Genomic DNA, 20321 nt, shown 5'->3' with positions numbered 1-20321 from the left:
ACCTTTGTTAGGATTCTTCAAAACCACAAAGAGCATTACCTCCTAGTGGCTTCTGTATGTTTGACTCAAACTAGTCAGGAGACATAAGACACCAAGGCATTTACCCATTCATACGCAAATTCTTAATCACCTGTAATGTAAGACTTCACTTAAGAACTGCTAGCCCATGATAAAATATATAAATTCTCAAATCAAAATCAAAATAAAAGTTCCACTTATTTACTTACAAAAGAACCCTTAAGAATGAAGGTAGCAAATTGTTGTGAAACATTGAAATAGGGAAGAAGTGGCCGTATACACATGGAATGCTTATGACTCTGAGTAGAAAAAAAAAAGAATCATGTAAGTTATCCGAATGATATACAAGCCATTTTGGGGGGAAAAAAACAAACAAACATTTAATGCCTATAGATTAGCAGAAATGACACATAATAGGTGACAAATAACTGTTTATTTCAAACTTTTAAAGACTTTTTTCTTAAAAACCTTTATTGAATGCCTATTGTGTATGCCTAGTCAAAGTAAACCTCAATGGCATTTTGACTGAATCAAACTTTGAATTCCAGTCATTTGATGGCACACAGATTAATTTTTATGTTCTGTTTTCCAAGTAATATACATCAAAAAAGAAGTAAATCTTGGGACATTTTCACTGAAAAGGCATCTCACCTATATATAACCTTCAAATACACAACTGAGGTCAGCTAAATACATATAACAAATCTCACTGCCAGCATCATTTTTTTCAAAATAATCACTACAATGGGCTGGGATCAAAAGAAGTCTGAGACATCATCCCTACTTTAGGGGATTCAACAATCACAGAGGACTTACAATAAGGTTCTGGGACAGGCTTTGTGGGAAAATTTTAAATTACAATTATAGTTAGAGATTTCAATACCTTTCCTCAATAACTGAGATACCACTAGACAGAAGATCAACAAAGACACAGGTGATTTGAACAACACTACCAAGTAACTTGCCTGGACTGACATCTATAGATCACTTCATCCAGCAATTGCAGAATGCATATTCCTTTCAATTGCACAGGGAACATTTACCGAAGTACACCATAATCTTAGCCATAAAAGAAGTCTCCATAAATTCAAAAAGATTCAAGTCACAGAAAGTCTGTTCTCTGACCACAATAAAACTAAATCAGAAATGAGTAACAAAAATCTCTGGAAAAATTCCAAAATATTTAAAAACTAAATAACAAATTTCTAAATAATTCATGTCTCAAAGAAAAAAATTAAAATAAAAGGTGAAATTGGAAAGAATTTTGAGCTGTATGAAAAGCAAAACACAACACATCAGGATTTGTGGGATGCCACTAAAAGAGTAGTTAGAAAAAAATGTATAGCACTGAACACCTAGATTAGAAATGAAGAAAGGATTTGAGACTTTAGCTTAAGATACTAGGAAAAGAAGAGCAAATTAAAACCAAAGTAAGCATGGGGTATGTATGGGATTAAGAGATACGAACTACTATGTATAAAATAGATAAGCAGCAAGGATATACTGTACAGCACAGGAAAATATAGACATTATTTTTTAATAATTTTAAAGGGAGAATAATCTATAAAAATACTGAATCACTATGCTGTGCATCTGAAGCTAATATAATATTGTAAATTGACTACATTTTAATTAAAAAATTTAATTAAATTTTTAAAAAAACAAAGTAAGCAGAGGAAAGAAAATAATAGAGATGAAAGGATAAATCAAACAAAAAACAGAAAAACAAGAGAGAATAATTGAGAAACAAAAGCTGACTCTTTGAGAAGATTAATAGAATTGAATAAACTTCTAGCCAGACTAATTAGGAAATCAGGATAAAAAGAAAACACAAGTTGCAATTATGAACATTAAGAAAGGTGACATCAATACAGAGTATATAGATATTAAAAGAATAGTGGGGAATAATATCAATAACTTTGTGCCCAGAAATTTAACAACTTAAACAGACAAATTTCTTTGAAGACACAAAAACCCAGTGCTCACTGAAGAAGACATGGACAAACTGAATAGCCCAATATCTGTAAAGGAAGTTGCAACTATAGTTAAAAAGTTTCCCACAGAGAAAATTGTGGTCCCAGATGGCTTTACTGGGAAATTCAAGTCGACCTGGGAGCTTTGCTCAAACAGGAAGTAAGAGCTAAGGCAGAGTTGTAAACCACCTGCCTGAGTATTGAGGTATGCCCCAACTATGCACACAGAGCCCATCAGCAAAGGCTGGAACACTTGCTAGTTCCAAACATAAGGAAATCTGTACAATCATGATCTGACCACTAAGATAATTGAGCAGAGGCTTCAGTGGCCACAAATGATAAAGCTTACAAACTACAGAATTTGTTCAGGAAAGTCACAAAACAAATAAATAGCAACAACCACGACAAAGAGCAACAACCACAAATGCTAGATAGGAGGAAGAATCTGATCTCCAGAGTCTCCATGTTATTTTATGTAATGTGTCTAATTTTCAACAAATCATTATGAGATTTGCAGAGAACCAGGAAAGAATGGCCCATACACAGGCATAAAAGCAGTTGACAGAAACTATGTCTGAGAAACCCCAGTCATTGCTTATTAGATATTAGACTTCCTAGACAAAGACATTAAATCAGGTATTTAAATATGTTCAAAGAACTGAATGAATAATGAATAAAGAAGAGATCTGCTTCCAGAATGGCAATGGGAGGAGCTCCATGAACCTGCTCCCAGTGAACCTGGTGAAAATTATTTAAATAATAATTACAATAAAGTCTCTGGAAATGGTCCTAAGGCCATGCAACAAACATAGAAACATTTATTCAATAAAATCTACTAAAACTCATGGCATTTAAACCATGATCCACTCCCTCCCTGTCCCTCTCAGCCTAGAGTGACAGAAACTCCATGCCAAGTAGGTACAGCCAAGAACACAGGACTCCCTCACTCCCAGCTCCCAGGTGAAGACAACAATATCTTCGTGAGAGAAGCAGAGTATCAGCATTTCTCTCCCCCCTTCCCCTCAGCTACCTGATGCTGAGGACAAGTAGCCATAAGTGTGGCCAAGAGGCTGAGGGTTCCCTTCCTCTGCCCAGGTTCCATTCACAGACTCACCTTAAACAAGGCACACTGAGAATATGGGGGTTCCAAACCCCCACCCAGCACCATACTCCTAACTCAGAGGTGTCACTAAGAGAGAAACGCACCCTTGTCCCCATCCCCAACTCCAAGCTTCAGCTCAGAGATTTTGTCCAGGGAGAGAGACAGGTCATAAAACAAAGAGTTCAGAAAGTCTCCCCAAAGAAACTGATTGTACTTAATGCAGAGCATGGGGAAGTTCAAGAGTAAGGGTGCTCTTAAATTATTTATTTAGTGGAATAAACTTCACTAAATTACTCCAGCTAATCACTAAGCAAACAAGCAAGCAAACAACAAACCCCAGGAAAGGAGGGAATCAGTACCCAGAGTTACCACAATATATTATATAAAAGGTCTGCCTTTCAACATAAAATTAGGAGACATTCAAAGCAACAGAAAAGTGTGACCCATACACAAAAACTAGGCAACAGAAACCACCTATGAGAGCAACCAGATGCTGGATTTAACAGTTGAAGACTTCAAAGTAACCAATATAAATACATTTAAAGAACTAAAGGAAACAAGGCTTAGAGAAGTAAAGGAAGATATAATCACAATGTCTCATCAAGTAGACAATATCAATTATGTGACAAAAAAATTTTTAAAGAACCAAATGGAAATTCTGAAATTGAAAAATATAATAACTGAAATGAAAAATTCACTAGAGGGGTCAACAGTAGATTTGAAATAGCAGATGAATTAGAGGATTTGAAAACAAGTGATAGAAATTGTGCAACCTGAGGAACTGAGGGGAAAAAAAAAACAAAAGATAAAGAATAATGAACAGAACCTCAGAGAAATGTGGGATACCATTAAATACACCAAAATATATACAATGGGACAGTAGAAAACAGTGGAGAAAGGAGCAGAAAAAATATTCAAAGAAAAGTAGCTAAAAACTTTCCAAATTTGATGAAAAACATTAATCTACAGATCCAAGAGGCTCAACAAACTCCAAGAGGAATAAATACAAAGAGATGCACATACAGACACCCAGTAAAAATGCTGAAAGTCAAAGAAAAGAAGAAAATCTTGAAAGGAACAAGATCATTTACAAGTGAACCTCAATAAGATTGACAGTTGGTTTATCACCAGAAACAATGGAAGACAGCACATTCAAGGAAAAACTGTCAGCCTAGAATTTTATATTAAGCAAAACTACCTTTCAAAAAATGAATATCTCACTGGAATGCAGTTAATATAAATCTGAAGTAGACTCTAATAAGTCAAGATTTCTACACTAAATCCTGGAACAACCACTTAAGAAAATAACTCACTAAAATATAGTAAAAAAATAAAATAAAATAATTTAAATATTACATCACAAAATATTGACTTATTGCAAAAGAAAACAGTAACAGAAGAATAGATGAACCAAAATAATGAGATGTATAGCAACTAAAAAGTAAGCTGAAAGATGTAAATCCAACTATATCAATATTAACATTAAATGTAAATGGATTAAGCAATTGAATCAAAAGGTCAGACTAAATTTTTCAAAAAGCAAGATCCAACTATATGCTGTCAAAAAGAAAGACAACTTAGATTCAAAGAAACAAACAGAGGAGGTTGGATCAAGATGGTGGAGTAGGAGGATGCGGAGCTCACCCCCCCCCCCCACAAACGTGTCAAAAGTACATCTACCTGTGGAACAATTCTCAAAGAAAACTAACTAGGAACTGGCAGAAGAACTTCTATACAACCAAAGCTGCAAGAAGGATTTCCACGTAACTGGGTAGAATGGAAAAAAAGGCATAAGGTTGGGTCCTCCACCCCTGGGAGGGATCTGAAAGGAAGAGAAGGTTTGCTCTCAACCTGGAGAGTGAGCAGGTCAAGCCACAGACTGGCTGTCCCAGTCCTGGGATCCTATGCAGAGGAGAAAAGCTCCCCTGTTTTTTTTGTTTTTAAAAAGGTGTTCAGTTGTGTTTTATGCTATATTTTCCAATACTAACAAAGTGAATTAATCCAATAAAAACAACAAAGAATTACCATAGTTTCAATGATGATGGTGAGGTTACCTAAGCCATCCGTCAGAGCTACATAGCTTCCTCCTTTTTCTAAATGGCCAACTGTCTTCAGGTAATACCAACCTGGTTGAGTAAACTGAGTGGTATGAGCTATAGACAAGCAGAGAAAGACCCAAATAAGATTAAAATTGTGATAATAGGATTTCATCAAAAAATAAAAAGCTGTTTACTGATTTGAGTCTGAAAGAAAACAGAACATGCCACCCCAAAATGTGCCACTTTAGCATGTGGATTATTTTGAGCTGATGGCAATCAAGACCTAGCAGACAAAAGAAAAACTTTTCTCTCTCCTTTAACTGCCTGAAAGAATTTAGATAGGGGACCTGGCACAGAAAGACAGCTACTACCAGAGACAACTTTGTATCTGAAAGATTCACCTGCATGGCAGGGTAAACATCTGCTCTTCTCTTCCTGTGAACTGTCTTCCTCCCCTTTGAAGCTCCAGGTCCCTATTCCATTCCTTAGCTCAGGATGGCATTATAAACCTCAACTGCCTGACTGCAAATTTAAGTCTCATATTTTTATGTACAAAATTAAATGTAGTTTTTTTCCTGGTGATCTGCCTTATATCCATTTAATTATTAGATTAGCCAAAGAACCTAGAAGGGTAGAAGGAAAACTTTTCCACCCCAAGTCTAATTGAGTCTAACAGCTATTTTCTATTTTGGAGAAGAATACTTGCCAGTCTCATGTTTCAACTTCTAGTTAAATGGTACAATTATGGGAATATTCTTAGAATGACTGGTGAAAATAAATGAACCACACTCTGTCAGTTCAAGACTACTGAGTAAACCTTTTTTTTCCAAGAGTAAAAAATAAAGTTATCCCCTCCCAACTTTTGATGATCTCTATTTAACCCATCCTAATATAACTACAAAGAATATGGTTTTTAAAAAGTTAACAAAATATTCCAAAAACTAAGCTTTATGGTTTCAAACAAGTTTATTTCCACAATATGTATTTATTGGGCACCTCCAAAGTTGGTCCTGAAAATGTACTGAGCAATATTCCTTGTCCGTTTTGGGAGGTGACACAATTAACCGGTGACAAAATTAGAAAAGTACATTAGTTCATGTAGATAATGTGGGACCAACTATTTCAACATTTAAGGGGTTAACCAACCAGGATATACAAATCCAACTTAACATTTCCATATTTTTGAAAGAACAACCTGAGTTTAGAATAATGTCATGGTTACATAATGTCATGACTACAAATCTCTGAGAAAAATATATCAACTAAAAAAAAGCCTGGTCTTAGAATAATTGAGAATGGAATACAGAAAGTAGCCTAGTTACCCAAATGATTCTTACAAAACACTATGACATATCTTGCTTGAAACAGAGACACACTTAAAACTAACACACACGCACACACACAGTGTTCATATAATCCCCTCTAAGTGTTTCCTGCTTTGTCTCTTAGAGAGGAAGTTAGGGATTGAAAGGTGGAATCTGAATCATACCTGCTATCCAGATAGGAGCTTCTACTACATAGTGCCCGCTCCAGGGCTCCTGAGCAGTCATCAGTCCACAACGCCCGTACGGCAACTGTTCATAGTAACTAGCCACCAAATTCCAAGCAATTGTGCTAAAAGATTTGTTTGATAAAAAGGAAACACCAAAGAAGCTTGTAATAAAAAGGTAAATATCTACAAGCCTATAGTAAAAAAGACCTTATCAGAGTTTACACAAATATATGTAAATGACAAAAAATTACCACCCAAAACAAGAAAATATAAGTTGCCTAAAGTTCACCCACATTTTGAAGAATCAAGTGTTGGATGCATCTAAGTATTTTTAATGGTGAATCATATAATAAAAAATACAAATGTATATGAGGTGTATAATTTTACTGACGAATGGTGTAACCAGAAGATGAATCATGACCTACCAGTACCAGACATGTCACAAATGTGAGTCAAATACAAATAAAGGCTTTATCCATACTTGGCTTTCCTTTTGACGGTCAGCATTCTAAGTGCCCCAATTTCAAGACATAATTTTATGAACTTCACTCTGAGCTGTTGCAAAGTTTTACAAATGAGAACTCTTAGAGTCAGACTGCCAGGGTTCAAATGATGGTGTAGGCAGATAGGGTAAGGGTTCCCCAGAGGAAGAGAACCAGACATAACTTTCTTGACATAAGAGAAGCCATTTTAGGCCTAAGCCATTTTGTGATCTAAGCCTGGCCACAATGCTTGCCCTTACAGAACAGGTCTCAGTAGTAAGTGATTTTAAGGGAGTAAAAGAACATAAGAACAAACAGCTATTATCAGGCCAGGGAGATAACTTAACCATATCTGAGACAATATATCAGACTCCAAATAAGCTCTATTATTTGCAGCTTCTTGCTTTTTTTTTTTTTTTTTTTGAGTTGACACAGCTTAGGTATAGATATAGGTATAGATGAAGAAAGTAAGGCAAATGTTTACAATCATTGAATTTAGGTTGTGAGACTATGAAAGTCCATTGTACTTTTTTCTACTTATTGTGTTTTGAAATTTTTCAAAATAAAAACCTTTAAAAGTTTCTAATAACTTACGCAGTCATGTAGCCATTGATATAATTCTGATTCAATATGCGACCCCAGCAGCCTGCACCCACATCACTATTTAAAGTGCTAAAATCTTCAGAAGACCAAAGCTTCTTCCCAGTCAACCTAGCATCCTTTACTGTACGGGTCCCAGGGTAATGAGCTCTAGAAAAGAAAGGGTGGGGGGAAATGTAAAAAGGTCAGAACATGGCACTTGTAACTATTTATTGAGTGAATAAAAATACATATCTTCTCCAAGATTTCTATTTTAAAATAATGGGCAGCTTCCAGGTGGCTGTCAGACTGTAAGCATCCTCTTCCCACCCTTGTGTCTCAGAACACCCTTAGAATGAGATAAACCTATAACACACAGAATGGGAAGGAAGATAGCAATGGATGAGAAATTTCTTTCTGGAAACCATAACATGGAGGGAAGCATGTTGACAGGTGGAGGCAGCAGAAGAGGCCTAGAACACTCCAAAGATGAATGAGGTGGAGACAGGATTTAGACTTCCCAGGGGAAATAGAGAGCTTGGACAGTAGGAAGGAAACCAAAAATAAGACTAATGAGTCTATTATGTAATGTAGTATCTCCTCCCCTGCTCCCACCCCTCGTAGACAGAGAGGCATTTATTGTTTATTCCCAGGTAAAAAGAAAAACACTAAAACAAACAAAAATGCACAGAGAATTCTTCTTTGAATAAAAAGAATAAACTATCTTGGGAAAACTAGAAGTTATTATCCCAGAGCAGTGTAGTTCTCAACTTGAATGCTTTTTGCCTGGTAGAGAAGGCAGGGCAGGGCAGGATTTGCTATTGGCATCTAGTGAGCAGAGGCCAGAGATACTGCTAAACATCCTGTAACACCCATGACAGGTCCCAACAACAAAGAATTATCCAGTGAAAAATATCAGTAGTGCAGAGGTTGAGAAACCCTGCCCCAGACTAATGAACCCCTCCCTTGTTCTAGCATTTGAGAGGAGTCAGCCTAAATATAAATGTATATTTATTGTTCCAAGCGTAAAATACTGCCATAATGATGATTGTGGAAGTGACTGATTATTGAATATAAAAACAATTAAGAAATTTCAAATGGAAAATAGAAAATAGACCAACAGTTAGTATAAGAATTAGAGAGCACATGAACCAAATAACTTTAGGGTCAGGAGTTATATTTTCTAGGCCAACAACTATTTACAAATAAGTTAACAATAATACAAGCAGAATAACGCAGATTGGATTATATCATAATTCTAATCTTTGTCGTTTGGTGTACTAGTATTCATAACATTAAAAGAATGATTGTGAAAACCTATTTTAGTTTTTACTTATTTAATTCCATTTAGATCATGAATCTTTTAAGAAAAAAATATCCTACTTGGGAATTAATTATACTAGTAAAGACGAATTAAGGCACAACATTAATTTGGCATTCCAGGATTTCATAAGGAAGAAATGGATAAATAATAAAGAATATAAAGAATTAGGGAAAAAATGAGATTCCACCAAGATTTTGTTGAGTCACTGAACCCAGTTGAAAACAGGCATCTATTCAGTATTGTAAACATATACAACAGAGACCCCAAGAGCAAGCCAGCACCTAACAGGGTTAAGAAATTATTGTTTTGGTACTACAATTCCCAACTTGGAAAATCTGACTACTATTCTTTGAAATTATATAATTTTAATAAACTTTTACATTTTAGATTTATTCTATATCCCAGAACTTCATTCTATGGTATGATATTTGGTTTTGACATCTCAACCAAATACTAATTTTAAGACTCATCTAGTTATCACTCAGCCAAATGTATATTTGGTGTGTCTCTGGTAAAAAATACTTATATAAAAAAAAAACAGGCTGGAAAATAATATATTATGTTATTAATGATCTCTAGATATTAAGATTATGAGTAAGTTCTAACTCTATCTTTATGGTTTTCTACATTTTCCAAATTTTCTACAGTGAGCATGCACTATTTTTAAAATCTGAAAAAGTATCTCTTTTAAAGTTACAGAAATAGGCATTATATCCCTCATTCAGAAAACAATGAAACTGTTACATTTTAAACCTGATTGATTTATCAAATGATCTGAGAAAAGAGGGGCAGAACTGATACTAAAATCCAGGTCTCTCCCAATGTCCAGATCCATAGTTCAACAAAATTTAAAAGTTCTTTAAGAATATAATTTTTTAAATGCATATAATTAGGCAAAAACATCTCCAACATTTCATGGCATGATTTTTCAAACTTTAAATGACAAGATTAAGATCAATGAAAGTAAACCCAAGTTTATCCTAACAGAAAAATACATGTGTATTAAAAGAAAAATAGAACTTATGAATGAGGTGGATCATGGTAGCCTACTTTCTGAAACTCCCCCGGCACTCCTCCTGAAACCAAACAGACCAACCTGATGACGGAAAGTAAAAACCCACAGACAATATCCGCATCAAAACTAGGTGACAGGGAATCCCCGCAAGCCTTGCAGCATCAGGCCTGGCCGGGATCAACAGACAGAATATGGAAACAGTGGAAGTGAAAGGGGACTAACAGGTACTCACCCACCCCCAGGAGCAGACTCTATCCTGAATGGAAGAATTGAGGACAACTGGCTAAAGTGAAAATGTCTTCACAGGCTTGAAATTGGGGCCAAGTGCCAAAAACAGTAAATTCACTAAGAGATTAAACACAATACTGTGACAGTTTAAACCAGATTTGTCCAATAGAAATGCAATGTGAAGTGTACAGATAATTTTACATCTTCCAGTAGCTACATTTGTTAAAAAGCAGAAGAGAAATTTTAATTATATACTGTTTAACCCAATATATCCAAAATATTATCATTCAACATAAAATCAATATAAAAAATTAATAACTTACTTTTTTATATTACATCTCTAAAATCCAATGCATACTTTACACTTATAACATACCTACATTCAGACTAGCCATATTTCAAGTGCTCCATAAACACATGTGGCTAGTGGTTACCATATTGGACAATACAAGCTTAAACCCTTAACTATTTCAGAAATAGGTAGCAAACAGTCCTTTCTGCAATGGTAGAGTTTCACCTTAAGAATAAGCTGCTTAAATTAGAATCCAAATTGAATAAGACAGGAACACCTTAGGATGAGGGAGAGACAACATTTAGACAGTAGGGAGAATGGGGCCCAGAGGAAGCAGACCCCAGAAAGTACTGTAACTGCAAAACAAAAATCTGCAAACATAGCGCAGGTCAAGCACAACATGAATGGGGCAGGGAGGCATACTCTTTCTATGGAGGTGGGAGCCACAGAATAAACATCTCCTAAACAAAATTCCATTGTACCACAATAGCCAAAAATTGGAAACAATCCAAATGACCTTTAACAAAGATTAGATGGATAAATTGTGTTATATTCCTACAACTGAATTTGAAACAGCAATTAAAATCAACATGAGTTAATCTTATAAATATAGTGTTGACCAAAATAATAGATACTCTAAGATGCCATTTAAATAGTTTTTAAACAGGAAAAATTAGTCTATGATAATAGAGGTTAGATTAGTAGTTGCCTTTGGTGCAAAATGAGAGGCTACTGATTAGAAAGATTTCCAAGAGGAGAGCTTCATAGATACTGATAATTTTCTATTTCTTGACCTAGGTGGTAGTTGTATAGGTATGTTCACTTTACAATAATTCATTAAGCTATACTCTTATGATCTTCTGTATGTATGTATGTGTGTGTGTTTGTATGTTATACTTAATAATTTGTAAGGAAATGAAATTATTAGACAACAGAGGTATATAAAACTAAAGTGAGAGAATTACAGAATAATTATTTTAAAAAGAAAAAGCATTTTAGAAATGACGACTAAAGTAGAAGGAACACAGATTAGACACTGTCTAATAAATAAAGAGATAAAAAAGATTTGAGAGAAATATAGAATAAAGACAATATGCAAAGGAGATCCAATATGTGTAACTGGGCTTTCTACAAAGAAAACCAAAGTAATGGAGCAGGATGATTATTTAAACTAAGATTTAAGTAAAACTTACTGAAAAAAGAAAATACTGAAATATAGATATTCAAAGGGTGCACACTACTTACTGGGAAATGGTAAACAGTATAAAAGTAGTAGACTCTGAAGTTATGGAGAAATATTCTTTGGACATACCAGAATTATGCCAAGTCATTTATAAGAAAAAATAAGTCTGGCATCAGAATTCTCAACAGCAACATTTTATGTAAGTAACCAATGGAGCAAATTTTATGATACTCAAGAATTAAGAAAATATGAGTCAAGGATTTTATACCCAGCCAAACTGTCCTTTGAGTCTAAAGGCCAAAGATATATAGTAATAAATATGTAAAAGCTCAAGAAATATTGTTTCCATTAGCACTTCCTGAGAAATATAGCTCCTGACACTCAAGAGACTAAAGGAGATACTTCAGCAAAAGACTTACAGGTGAGCATTGAATATGCTTAACAGTAGAGCTCGAATAAAAGAAAGGGTAATTAAATAGTACATAAACATTACATTTTCTAATAATGTATAACTAATATAGTTGACACAAAATAAAAGGAGGAAAGAAAGTGAAATGTAAACTAAGTTTGCCAGTTAGCTGGGAGTAAAAGATTACAACTTGCAGCTGACAAATCAAGATCATACAAGCTTATGTTCATGTAAAAGCACAAAGATTAAGAAACTCTGGTAATTAAAATTCCATTGTAGGAGAGAGGGGGAGAAAGAAGTGGTTATAAAATAATTTTAATATTAATTATAGTAAATGAATAGACAATATCTAAATAGAGAACCAAGATTATTAATATAGAGCAGATCTCAACTTCAGCACTACTGATATTTTGGCTGGATAATTCATTGTTGTGGGGGAGTTATCCTGTGCATTGAAAGATGCTGAGAAGCAACCCTGGCCCCCACCCATCAGATGCCAGTAGCACCTACGCCAGTGACAGTTAAAAATATTTTCAGTTATTGCCAAATGTTCTGTAGGAGGCAAAATTATCCCCAGTTGAGAACTACTGGTATAAAGGTATCAGCATAAATGTAATCAATAGAATCAAAACTTGTTAAATAACAAAAAAGACACTTCATTTAAAAAGAGCAAAGAAAACAAATCACATAGCAAAAGAATGTGTGTGGGGGTGTATTATATATATATAAATATATATATATATATATATATATGGTACAAATCATTAAATAAGAAACACAATAGAAAAGAAAACAAAACCTTCAGTTATATCAATAAATATAAATGAGTTAAACTCACTAAAATATTAAGATTTTTAGAACAAAATCTAAACCTATGCTATATGCAGCATCACACCTAAAACAAAATTACCTTGAAAGGTAAAGAATAAAAGTATGGGCAAAGATCTATCAGGCAAATACAAATGAAAAAAAAAAAGGCAGAGTTCTCTATCTTAGTTACATGCAAAGCAAAATTCAACCAAGAAGCATAATATGAGACAAAGAATGACTTTTTCTAATAATAATAGTTACAAACCATAATAAAGATAAAACATTACTAATACCTATGTACCAAATAACACAGCAACAACTTTCAAACAGCAGAAATTGCATGAGATTGAAAGGAAAAATAGAAACTCACTAATAAGAGGAAACTAACACTCTTAGTAAACTTGGATAGTTTAAGTGAGCAGAATAATTAGAATACAGAATAGTGAAACAATGCAATCAGTAAGGTGGATAATACACACTCAGTTCTCGTATCCTGATAGAAAATATACCCTAATATAATAAGATAAAAAGAAGACCTTGGGAAATTTTATGAAAAAAATTAAATAATACATTCAGCATCAAATGACCACAATGCAATAAATTAGAAAATAATGATAAAAAAACAGACTCTATGAGATAGACCTAAAGCAGTGCTCAGAGGAGAATTCATTGCATAAGATACCAACATCAATAAAGATAAAATGAATTAAACATCCAACTTCTTCATGAAGATACACTGAAACCCATACTTTCATTTATTTTTTCCTAGCCAAATATATTCAAGATCAACACAACTTTTTTCCCTCAAGATTTGACCTATTTATGCAAGTTTTAACAATAAAGGCAAAAATTACATTCTAATTTCAATGTATAAAATATTAAAATACATTTTACTTTTCTTGCCAAAAAATAAATAAATAAATAAGCCTAAATCTAATCTAATCACGCCTCTACCAATTTCTAACAAGAAACAGGATAGATGAGCATTTTAAACTTAACTACAAAGATGAAATCAGTAAAATCCAGACTGTGAGAAGCTTTACAGGACAAACAATCCAGTTTCTTCAACAAATAAAAGGAAAAAAAAAGAGATGGAGCAAGAACCAAAAAATTAGAAAAGACTTAGATATCAACTAATCATAATGTATGAATCTAAATTGGATCCAGATTCAATCAAATAAAACTATAAAATAATAATAACAGATATTTGATAATATCAAGAAACCATCACATATTTAGATGTGATAATGGTATTATTTATGGTGAAACGAAAGAGTTTTTATCTTGAGAGATAAATGGTAAAATTTTTATGGAAGAAATAATATAATGTCTGGGATTTGCTTCAGAATAATGTGAGGAGGAAGAAAAGAGGAATGGATAGGCATGTGAATGGAGAATTGTTCATGGGTTCATAGTTATGGAGGTTGAATGATGGGAACATGAATATCTACCATATTATTCTGCCTACTTTTGTGCACACTGAAAATTCTTCGTTAAAAAAAAAAGCACACATAGTTCAAGTACAGCCTTCACACTGAATAAAGAACAAACTCCACATATATATGTATTCTATTTTTCAAATGTTTATATACATTATCATGATAGACAAAATTCAAATACACTTAAAAAAAAAAAAATACTGCTGGAACCCAGTGAGGTCGAGGCCCCAAAGGCTGAAAGGCAGAACTGGACTAAGGAGCAGGGTCAAAGCCATACTGCTAAGGATATGTGACAAAAGTCACGGTCAGTGATCATACCATACCATTTACCTAAGTGTTCATGAACGCCCAAGCACAGGAAGTCTGAGGGTTAGGAACTAATTTCACAACACTGCCTTTATAATTTCTAACATGTAAACACTACTCTGCCCCTTAATCTAAACAAAGCCATGTTTTATTACTCCAAACATTAAAACAATATTTTAAGTTACCAGTACATTATTCCATTGTCATAGAAAGATTCCCGAAGTATAAACACTTCAAAGAAAAAAGGAATGAAATATCATTCATACGTGCTTTGGTTAAATAAATACAAGAAAGCTACCTTCTGAAAATATAATCAAATAGGGAGAAGCAGGCAAAAACAAAGGCACAGTCAATATCCACAGCAAGCAATCAGAAACTGTTAGTTTTCAAAGTAAAACATTCCTTACCCTATAACATCAATCACCTTCAAGAGCTCAGAGTCAAGCAGCATAGAAGCAGAAATGGGCTCCCAGAGATTATCACTTGCTATGATTTTCACTTGCTGGAGACCTTGATAGTTCAGCATTCTTCTTAACACCTTTCAGAGAGATAAGCAGAACACAGGAAAGGTTAAAAATGAGTTTTCAGCGGCTGAATTACAACGAAGAAAGCTAAAATGTCTTCAAACTCAGCATCCTGGATGATAGTGTCAATATGATTCCTCAATAGAAATGTGCCTCGTGTTGGGGGGAAAAAGCATTATCACTAAGATAATCTACTTCATGGGAATGTAAGGAGAAAAAAAAAAAACTGAAGAGGTAAAAATGTTTTAGAGGGATTTTTCCCTCTGAATTTAAAATTATGTTTAGCCATAGAAAATTTGGGTGCAAGGGTGGAAATTTTTTTTTAAAAATCAGACCAGTACTACCCATAAATAAAACACTATTATCCTGGTATGCATTCTTTCATGAATTCTCTTACGCAGACACAATAAATTGGGATCAAATTAAATATACCATTTGGTAAATAAAATGCTTTAACTTAGTTTATTTTGAGTATTTTCCAATGTCTTTAAATATTCTGCCATTACTGAAAATATTACAGTTCTTAGTATTTTGTACCATACTAGAAGTAGAAATAAGAAATATTCTGCTGTTACCCTCAAGTCTTTAATAGGTATACACAAGACAGGCAATAAAATCTGCCTGTAGGACTATCCACCCACCAGATTAAAAGTAACAAGCTAAACTGTAACAGGAAATAAATGAACAAAGCACAGAGTGCCTACTCTGGTATTTAGTTCTGTACCTGGGCCCCATGAGGACTCTAAAAAAAGCACAAGATGGGGTCCTCACCGTTAGGTGGCAAACACTCACCAGGACACTAAAACTAACAGAATGTCCTAGAAAATCAGAGAGTAGTATATACTGAAATGTATGGATTGCCAATATATAAAACAAGACAAGAGAAAAGAAGACATTATTTCACCTAGGAGAAGGAGGTTCAGATTTCGAAACAGAAGTTGTTTTTTTTTTTTTAATAGATATTTATTCGAGTATAATTGCTTCACAATACCATGTTAGTTTCAAAACAGAAGTAGTTCTGTTTTTTTTTTTTATATATATATATAATGAAGCTGCTTTTCTTTTTTTTTTAATTTTAGGGAAGGCTCTTTTATTTATTTATTTATTTTTATATTTATTTTTGGCTGTGTTGGGTCTTCATTTCTGTGCGAGGGCTTCCTCTAGTTGCGGCAAGCGGGGGCCTCTCTTCATCGCGGTGCGCGGGCCTCTTCACTATCGCGGCCTCTCTTGTTGCGGAGCACAGGCTCCAGACGCGCAGGCTCAGTAGTTGTGGCTCACGGGCCCAGCTGCTCCGCGGCATGTGGGATCTTCCCAGACCAGGGCTCGAACCCGTGTCCCCTGCATTAGCAGGCAGATTCTCAACCACTGCGCCACCAGGGAAGCCCCAGAAGTAGTTCTTGATCAATGGGTGTGAATAAACCCACTGCTATACCCCCAAGCACTCTGAACTGTCAGGTTCATAGTAGCAGGTACTCAATAAACATTGGTTGAATTAATTAAGGTAAGAAAGAACAAAGAATTTCACAAGCTCTCTTTTCACTTTCTAACTTTTCTGAACTAAAGAAATTTCCAATTAATGTGCTCTTTTAGGAGGCAAATAATGAATCAATTCCACTCTGGAAGAAATCTGAACAGATCCTTAATAGTAAATAAAGACCAACTCTCAAGATTCAGTAGGATTGAGACTCCCAAGCTCTCTATTAGGAGACCAATCTTGAGTTTCATCACCCTGAAATTCTTTCTTATTCTTACAGAGAGGAAGGAGAACAACTTAGTCACATTTGCATTTATCGCAATATTATATCTATTTTTCTAGTGCTATTCCTAGACCATCACCTCTAAGATTGCTTACTTTTAAGTAAGTATATATTCAAATAATACTCCAAAATATACAAGTCTATAAGCTGTGTTTTACAATAGATTGCCAAAATCAGTATGAATAGCAGCATTCTTTGAGCAAAGTTTCATCTAATGTATTCCAAATGTTTTTGCTGTGGAACCCATCCCTTTCTGCCCCCTAAAAAGCCTAGATAGAAACCCTACCTATAAGATAAATGAAAAGGAAGCTGTTCTGATTGGACTGAATGAGGGTCCAGAGACTCACACATCCATTTCCATCCACCACCCTCAGATCCTAGACAGGATTTTCCAGACACAATTTAAAAACATCACTGAAAACCAGAGTAAATCATAAATACAATGTAAATAGCAAAAATAAAAAGAAATAATAGGCTTGCCACCTTTACATACATTGCTTGTTTGTACTGTATTTATTTCTACTCTTAAAAACAAATCCTCATTATTTCCAGGGGCCATCTTATTATACTATATGGAATATGTATTCATTAAGCTTATCGAACCTGAACACCTACATTCATCTGCCATTACTGAACCCTTTCAATAGGCATTTTAACAAACAGGACACAGATTCCAATAAAATCTTGCTACAAAAATGGCAAATGCAAACTAAAAGTTATTTCCTGAGACATGTTACTGCAGGTAAACTAAAGTTTCAGGGAAAAGGAAATGAAGTCTGAACTGTTTGAAACACTGATGATGAGTCTTAGAACAGGAACTACAGTCTTTCAAATCAGGTAAGCTGAATTAGAATGCAATGGAATCAGTAACAGACTCTTAATAGTAAAAAAGTAAATAAATAAAATAAAATAACCACCTTAGTTGCAGACCATTAGGAAACTTTCCAAAAGGAAACTAAATTCTAATGCTTCTCATGTTTCCATCAAATGAAATGAACACAATTAAAGAGACATGTATAATCCCAAGGAGAAAAAAAAAAACTACGAAATGTCAAATTTGGGAAGAGGAAAGTCCATGACTGCAGCAACACGGTCCACCTGACGATAGGGTTACCCAGGACACAGCCACTAACTTGGCTTCTGCCCTGTCCTCCTGCTGCTCTCATCAGACCTATACTCACAGCAGTCATAACTTTCCATGAACAACTCTCGTGCTTCAATCTTACACTAGTTCCACTGTCCCACCTCCACACCACCACACTCTCATCACTTCACTGGTAAGGCCTACAGCATGGAGTTAACTTTGAGTTACCTGGCTCTGGCTGCATTCAGTCCTCTAAATCTATGCCTTCTCCTCCCCACAACTAGTGATTAAATTGTGCCATTACTGCAGTGAACATAATGGCCTACTGATGGCTCAGTGCCCCCACTTGTCTAATCCATCTTTCTCCACTTGCTCTTCCCCCAAATCCCTTTACCTCCCAGTCTTCACTTCTTATCAAAGGCATGGCCCTGCCTTAGCAACTTGGGGAGTTCCTATCCATCCCACCTTGAAGATTCCAACTAGTCTTCCAACAGACTTCCCAAATCCACTCACGCAGAGGTGTCACCTCCTCTCTGTACCTTCTGACAACCCTGTGCATTATTGTGCCAAAGAAATTATAGCTGATATCTTAGTTGTTCATATGGGACTCTAGTCCCCAGATGTTAACTCTTTTGGGGCAGAAACAGTACTTTTTATCCTTGTATTCCAAGCATGTACACAATGCCTGACAAAGTAGGTGTTGAGTAAATGCTTCCTGGTAGACTGAATGAATAAATAAATGAAAGAAATTTAGTGGATATTACCTGCCTAAAAACATAAGACACTCAATTTAAAGAAAAAAATTTTTAAAACTGAAAGAAAATATAACCACAAAATTATATTTCTTGGAGAAAAGACACATAAAACAAGACAAATATAACCATAAAGTAAACTAAAGAATATCTCCACCTGAAAAGTTAAACTGCCATTTGTTTTCCAATGACAGAAGGGGTTATTATTCTCAGGTTTTCCTTTACTGAAAAATAGAAATAATAGTAGTTACCTCATAAAGGAGGTAGTAAGAATTAAATAGAGATAAATATTTAGGGAAAGTGCCTCAAAAAGTAACACACTTTGCAAATGTTACTTGGTACCTATTTGCTAATCACAAATAGAAACATCCAACACACTCCAATATAACAGGCATTCCAAAGAAAACAAGAATGAGATTATATACTATAAATTTTGATATATGACAGTGAAAGAAAAATCTACATTTCTTGAAGTCCTAAAAATCTAAAATGATACAATTGTTTTTATAACGATTATCATAATTCCACAAATAATGAATATTTAAGTAGGAAAACTCAACACAACTCTACGGACAGAGGCAATTTGGGGCATAGAGGGAATTACATATGCTTTAATCAGGAATATAAATATTATTAATATTTTGCTTGAATTTTATATTATAACTAGCAAAACAAATAACTGTGCTATAAAAAATACGGTGTTCCTACTACTAATTTCCATGGAACCATAAAGGAATTTTTCACTAATAACTTAAAGATAAAAAGATTTTAAAGTTGTACAGACCTTGATATAATTGATGTCAAATGCCCTCTCATTCCAAATCTGCAAAACAGAAAGTCAAAATGTCAGAATTGAAAGTTTTTGTGTCAGAAAGCAAATATTATCATTAATATTAAACTTTCCCCATTAATATTATCTCTCATCATCTTTCTTATCATCTGAAAATCCATTTTTCTTACTTAAGGGAATGTCCTGTTATAAAATTGATAGATATTTACAAGACAACATAATTTTTAATTAAAATATTATTTTTAAAAACCTTAAAATATTAGGTGGGTATTTTTCAAAAAGTCACTTAATTCCAGAGATTTCTAAAAATGGAATATCCATTCAATCATTCAACAAAGATTGACAAGGCAATGTAAGCCAAGGACTATAGCAGGCACTGGAGACCTAACAGACATGGGATTGTTATAATAATTCTTATAAGACCCCTACACACACACCCAAAAGCCAAGTATTAATAAGGACAATGTACAGGAGTAATATTTTTAGCGCACACACAGAATCACAACGATGTGCTACATAACAAAAGCAAACTCTTAATGAAGACAGATAAAAGGAACATGCAGAAATCTCTCAGGCTTAGAATCATGTAGCAGGAGGTTTTAGAGTTGAAAGAGAACTTCCACGACTTTCAGTTTGCAGCTGAGAGATGGGCCTGGCCTCCAGGTACTCTTTTCAGCCTCCACTGATACTGGAAAGTGTTCTTATCAAAGAAGCTTCCTCACC

General features: G+C 34.5%; 1 protein-coding gene across 7 annotated transcripts in view; it reads right to left on the bottom strand.

Moving 5' to 3' along the window:
- The window catches only part of GALC (galactosylceramidase), a 105309-nt gene that overhangs the window by 53695 nt on the left and 31293 nt on the right, over positions 1-20321 (bottom strand). For 6 of the 7 annotated variants that reach the window (XR_014242221.1, XR_014242222.1, XR_014242223.1 and 3 more), the window contains 6 exons: positions 19593-19631; positions 15099-15229; positions 7701-7856; positions 6622-6746; positions 5119-5246; positions 228-317 (listed from right to left, as the gene is read on the bottom strand). Coding sequence is in view for 1 of the 7 variants with exons in the window: in XM_082383674.1 (XP_082239800.1) it covers positions 228-317; positions 5119-5246; positions 6622-6746; positions 7701-7856; positions 15099-15229; positions 19593-19631 (669 nt within the window). In the remaining 6 variants the exon portion in view is untranslated. The remainder of the gene's footprint in view (positions 1-227; positions 318-5118; positions 5247-6621; positions 6747-7700; positions 7857-15098; positions 15230-19592; positions 19632-20321) is intronic. The other variant, XR_014242220.1, reaches the window with a different exon arrangement.

The sequence above is a fragment of the Balaenoptera borealis genome (genome assembly GCF_965194805.1).
Source record: "Balaenoptera borealis genome assembly, chromosome: 3".
NCBI lineage: Eukaryota > Metazoa > Chordata > Mammalia > Artiodactyla > Balaenopteridae > Balaenoptera > Balaenoptera borealis.
The sequence above is the reverse complement of the archived record's forward strand: the minus strand, read 5'-3'. Positions and strand labels throughout refer to the sequence as shown.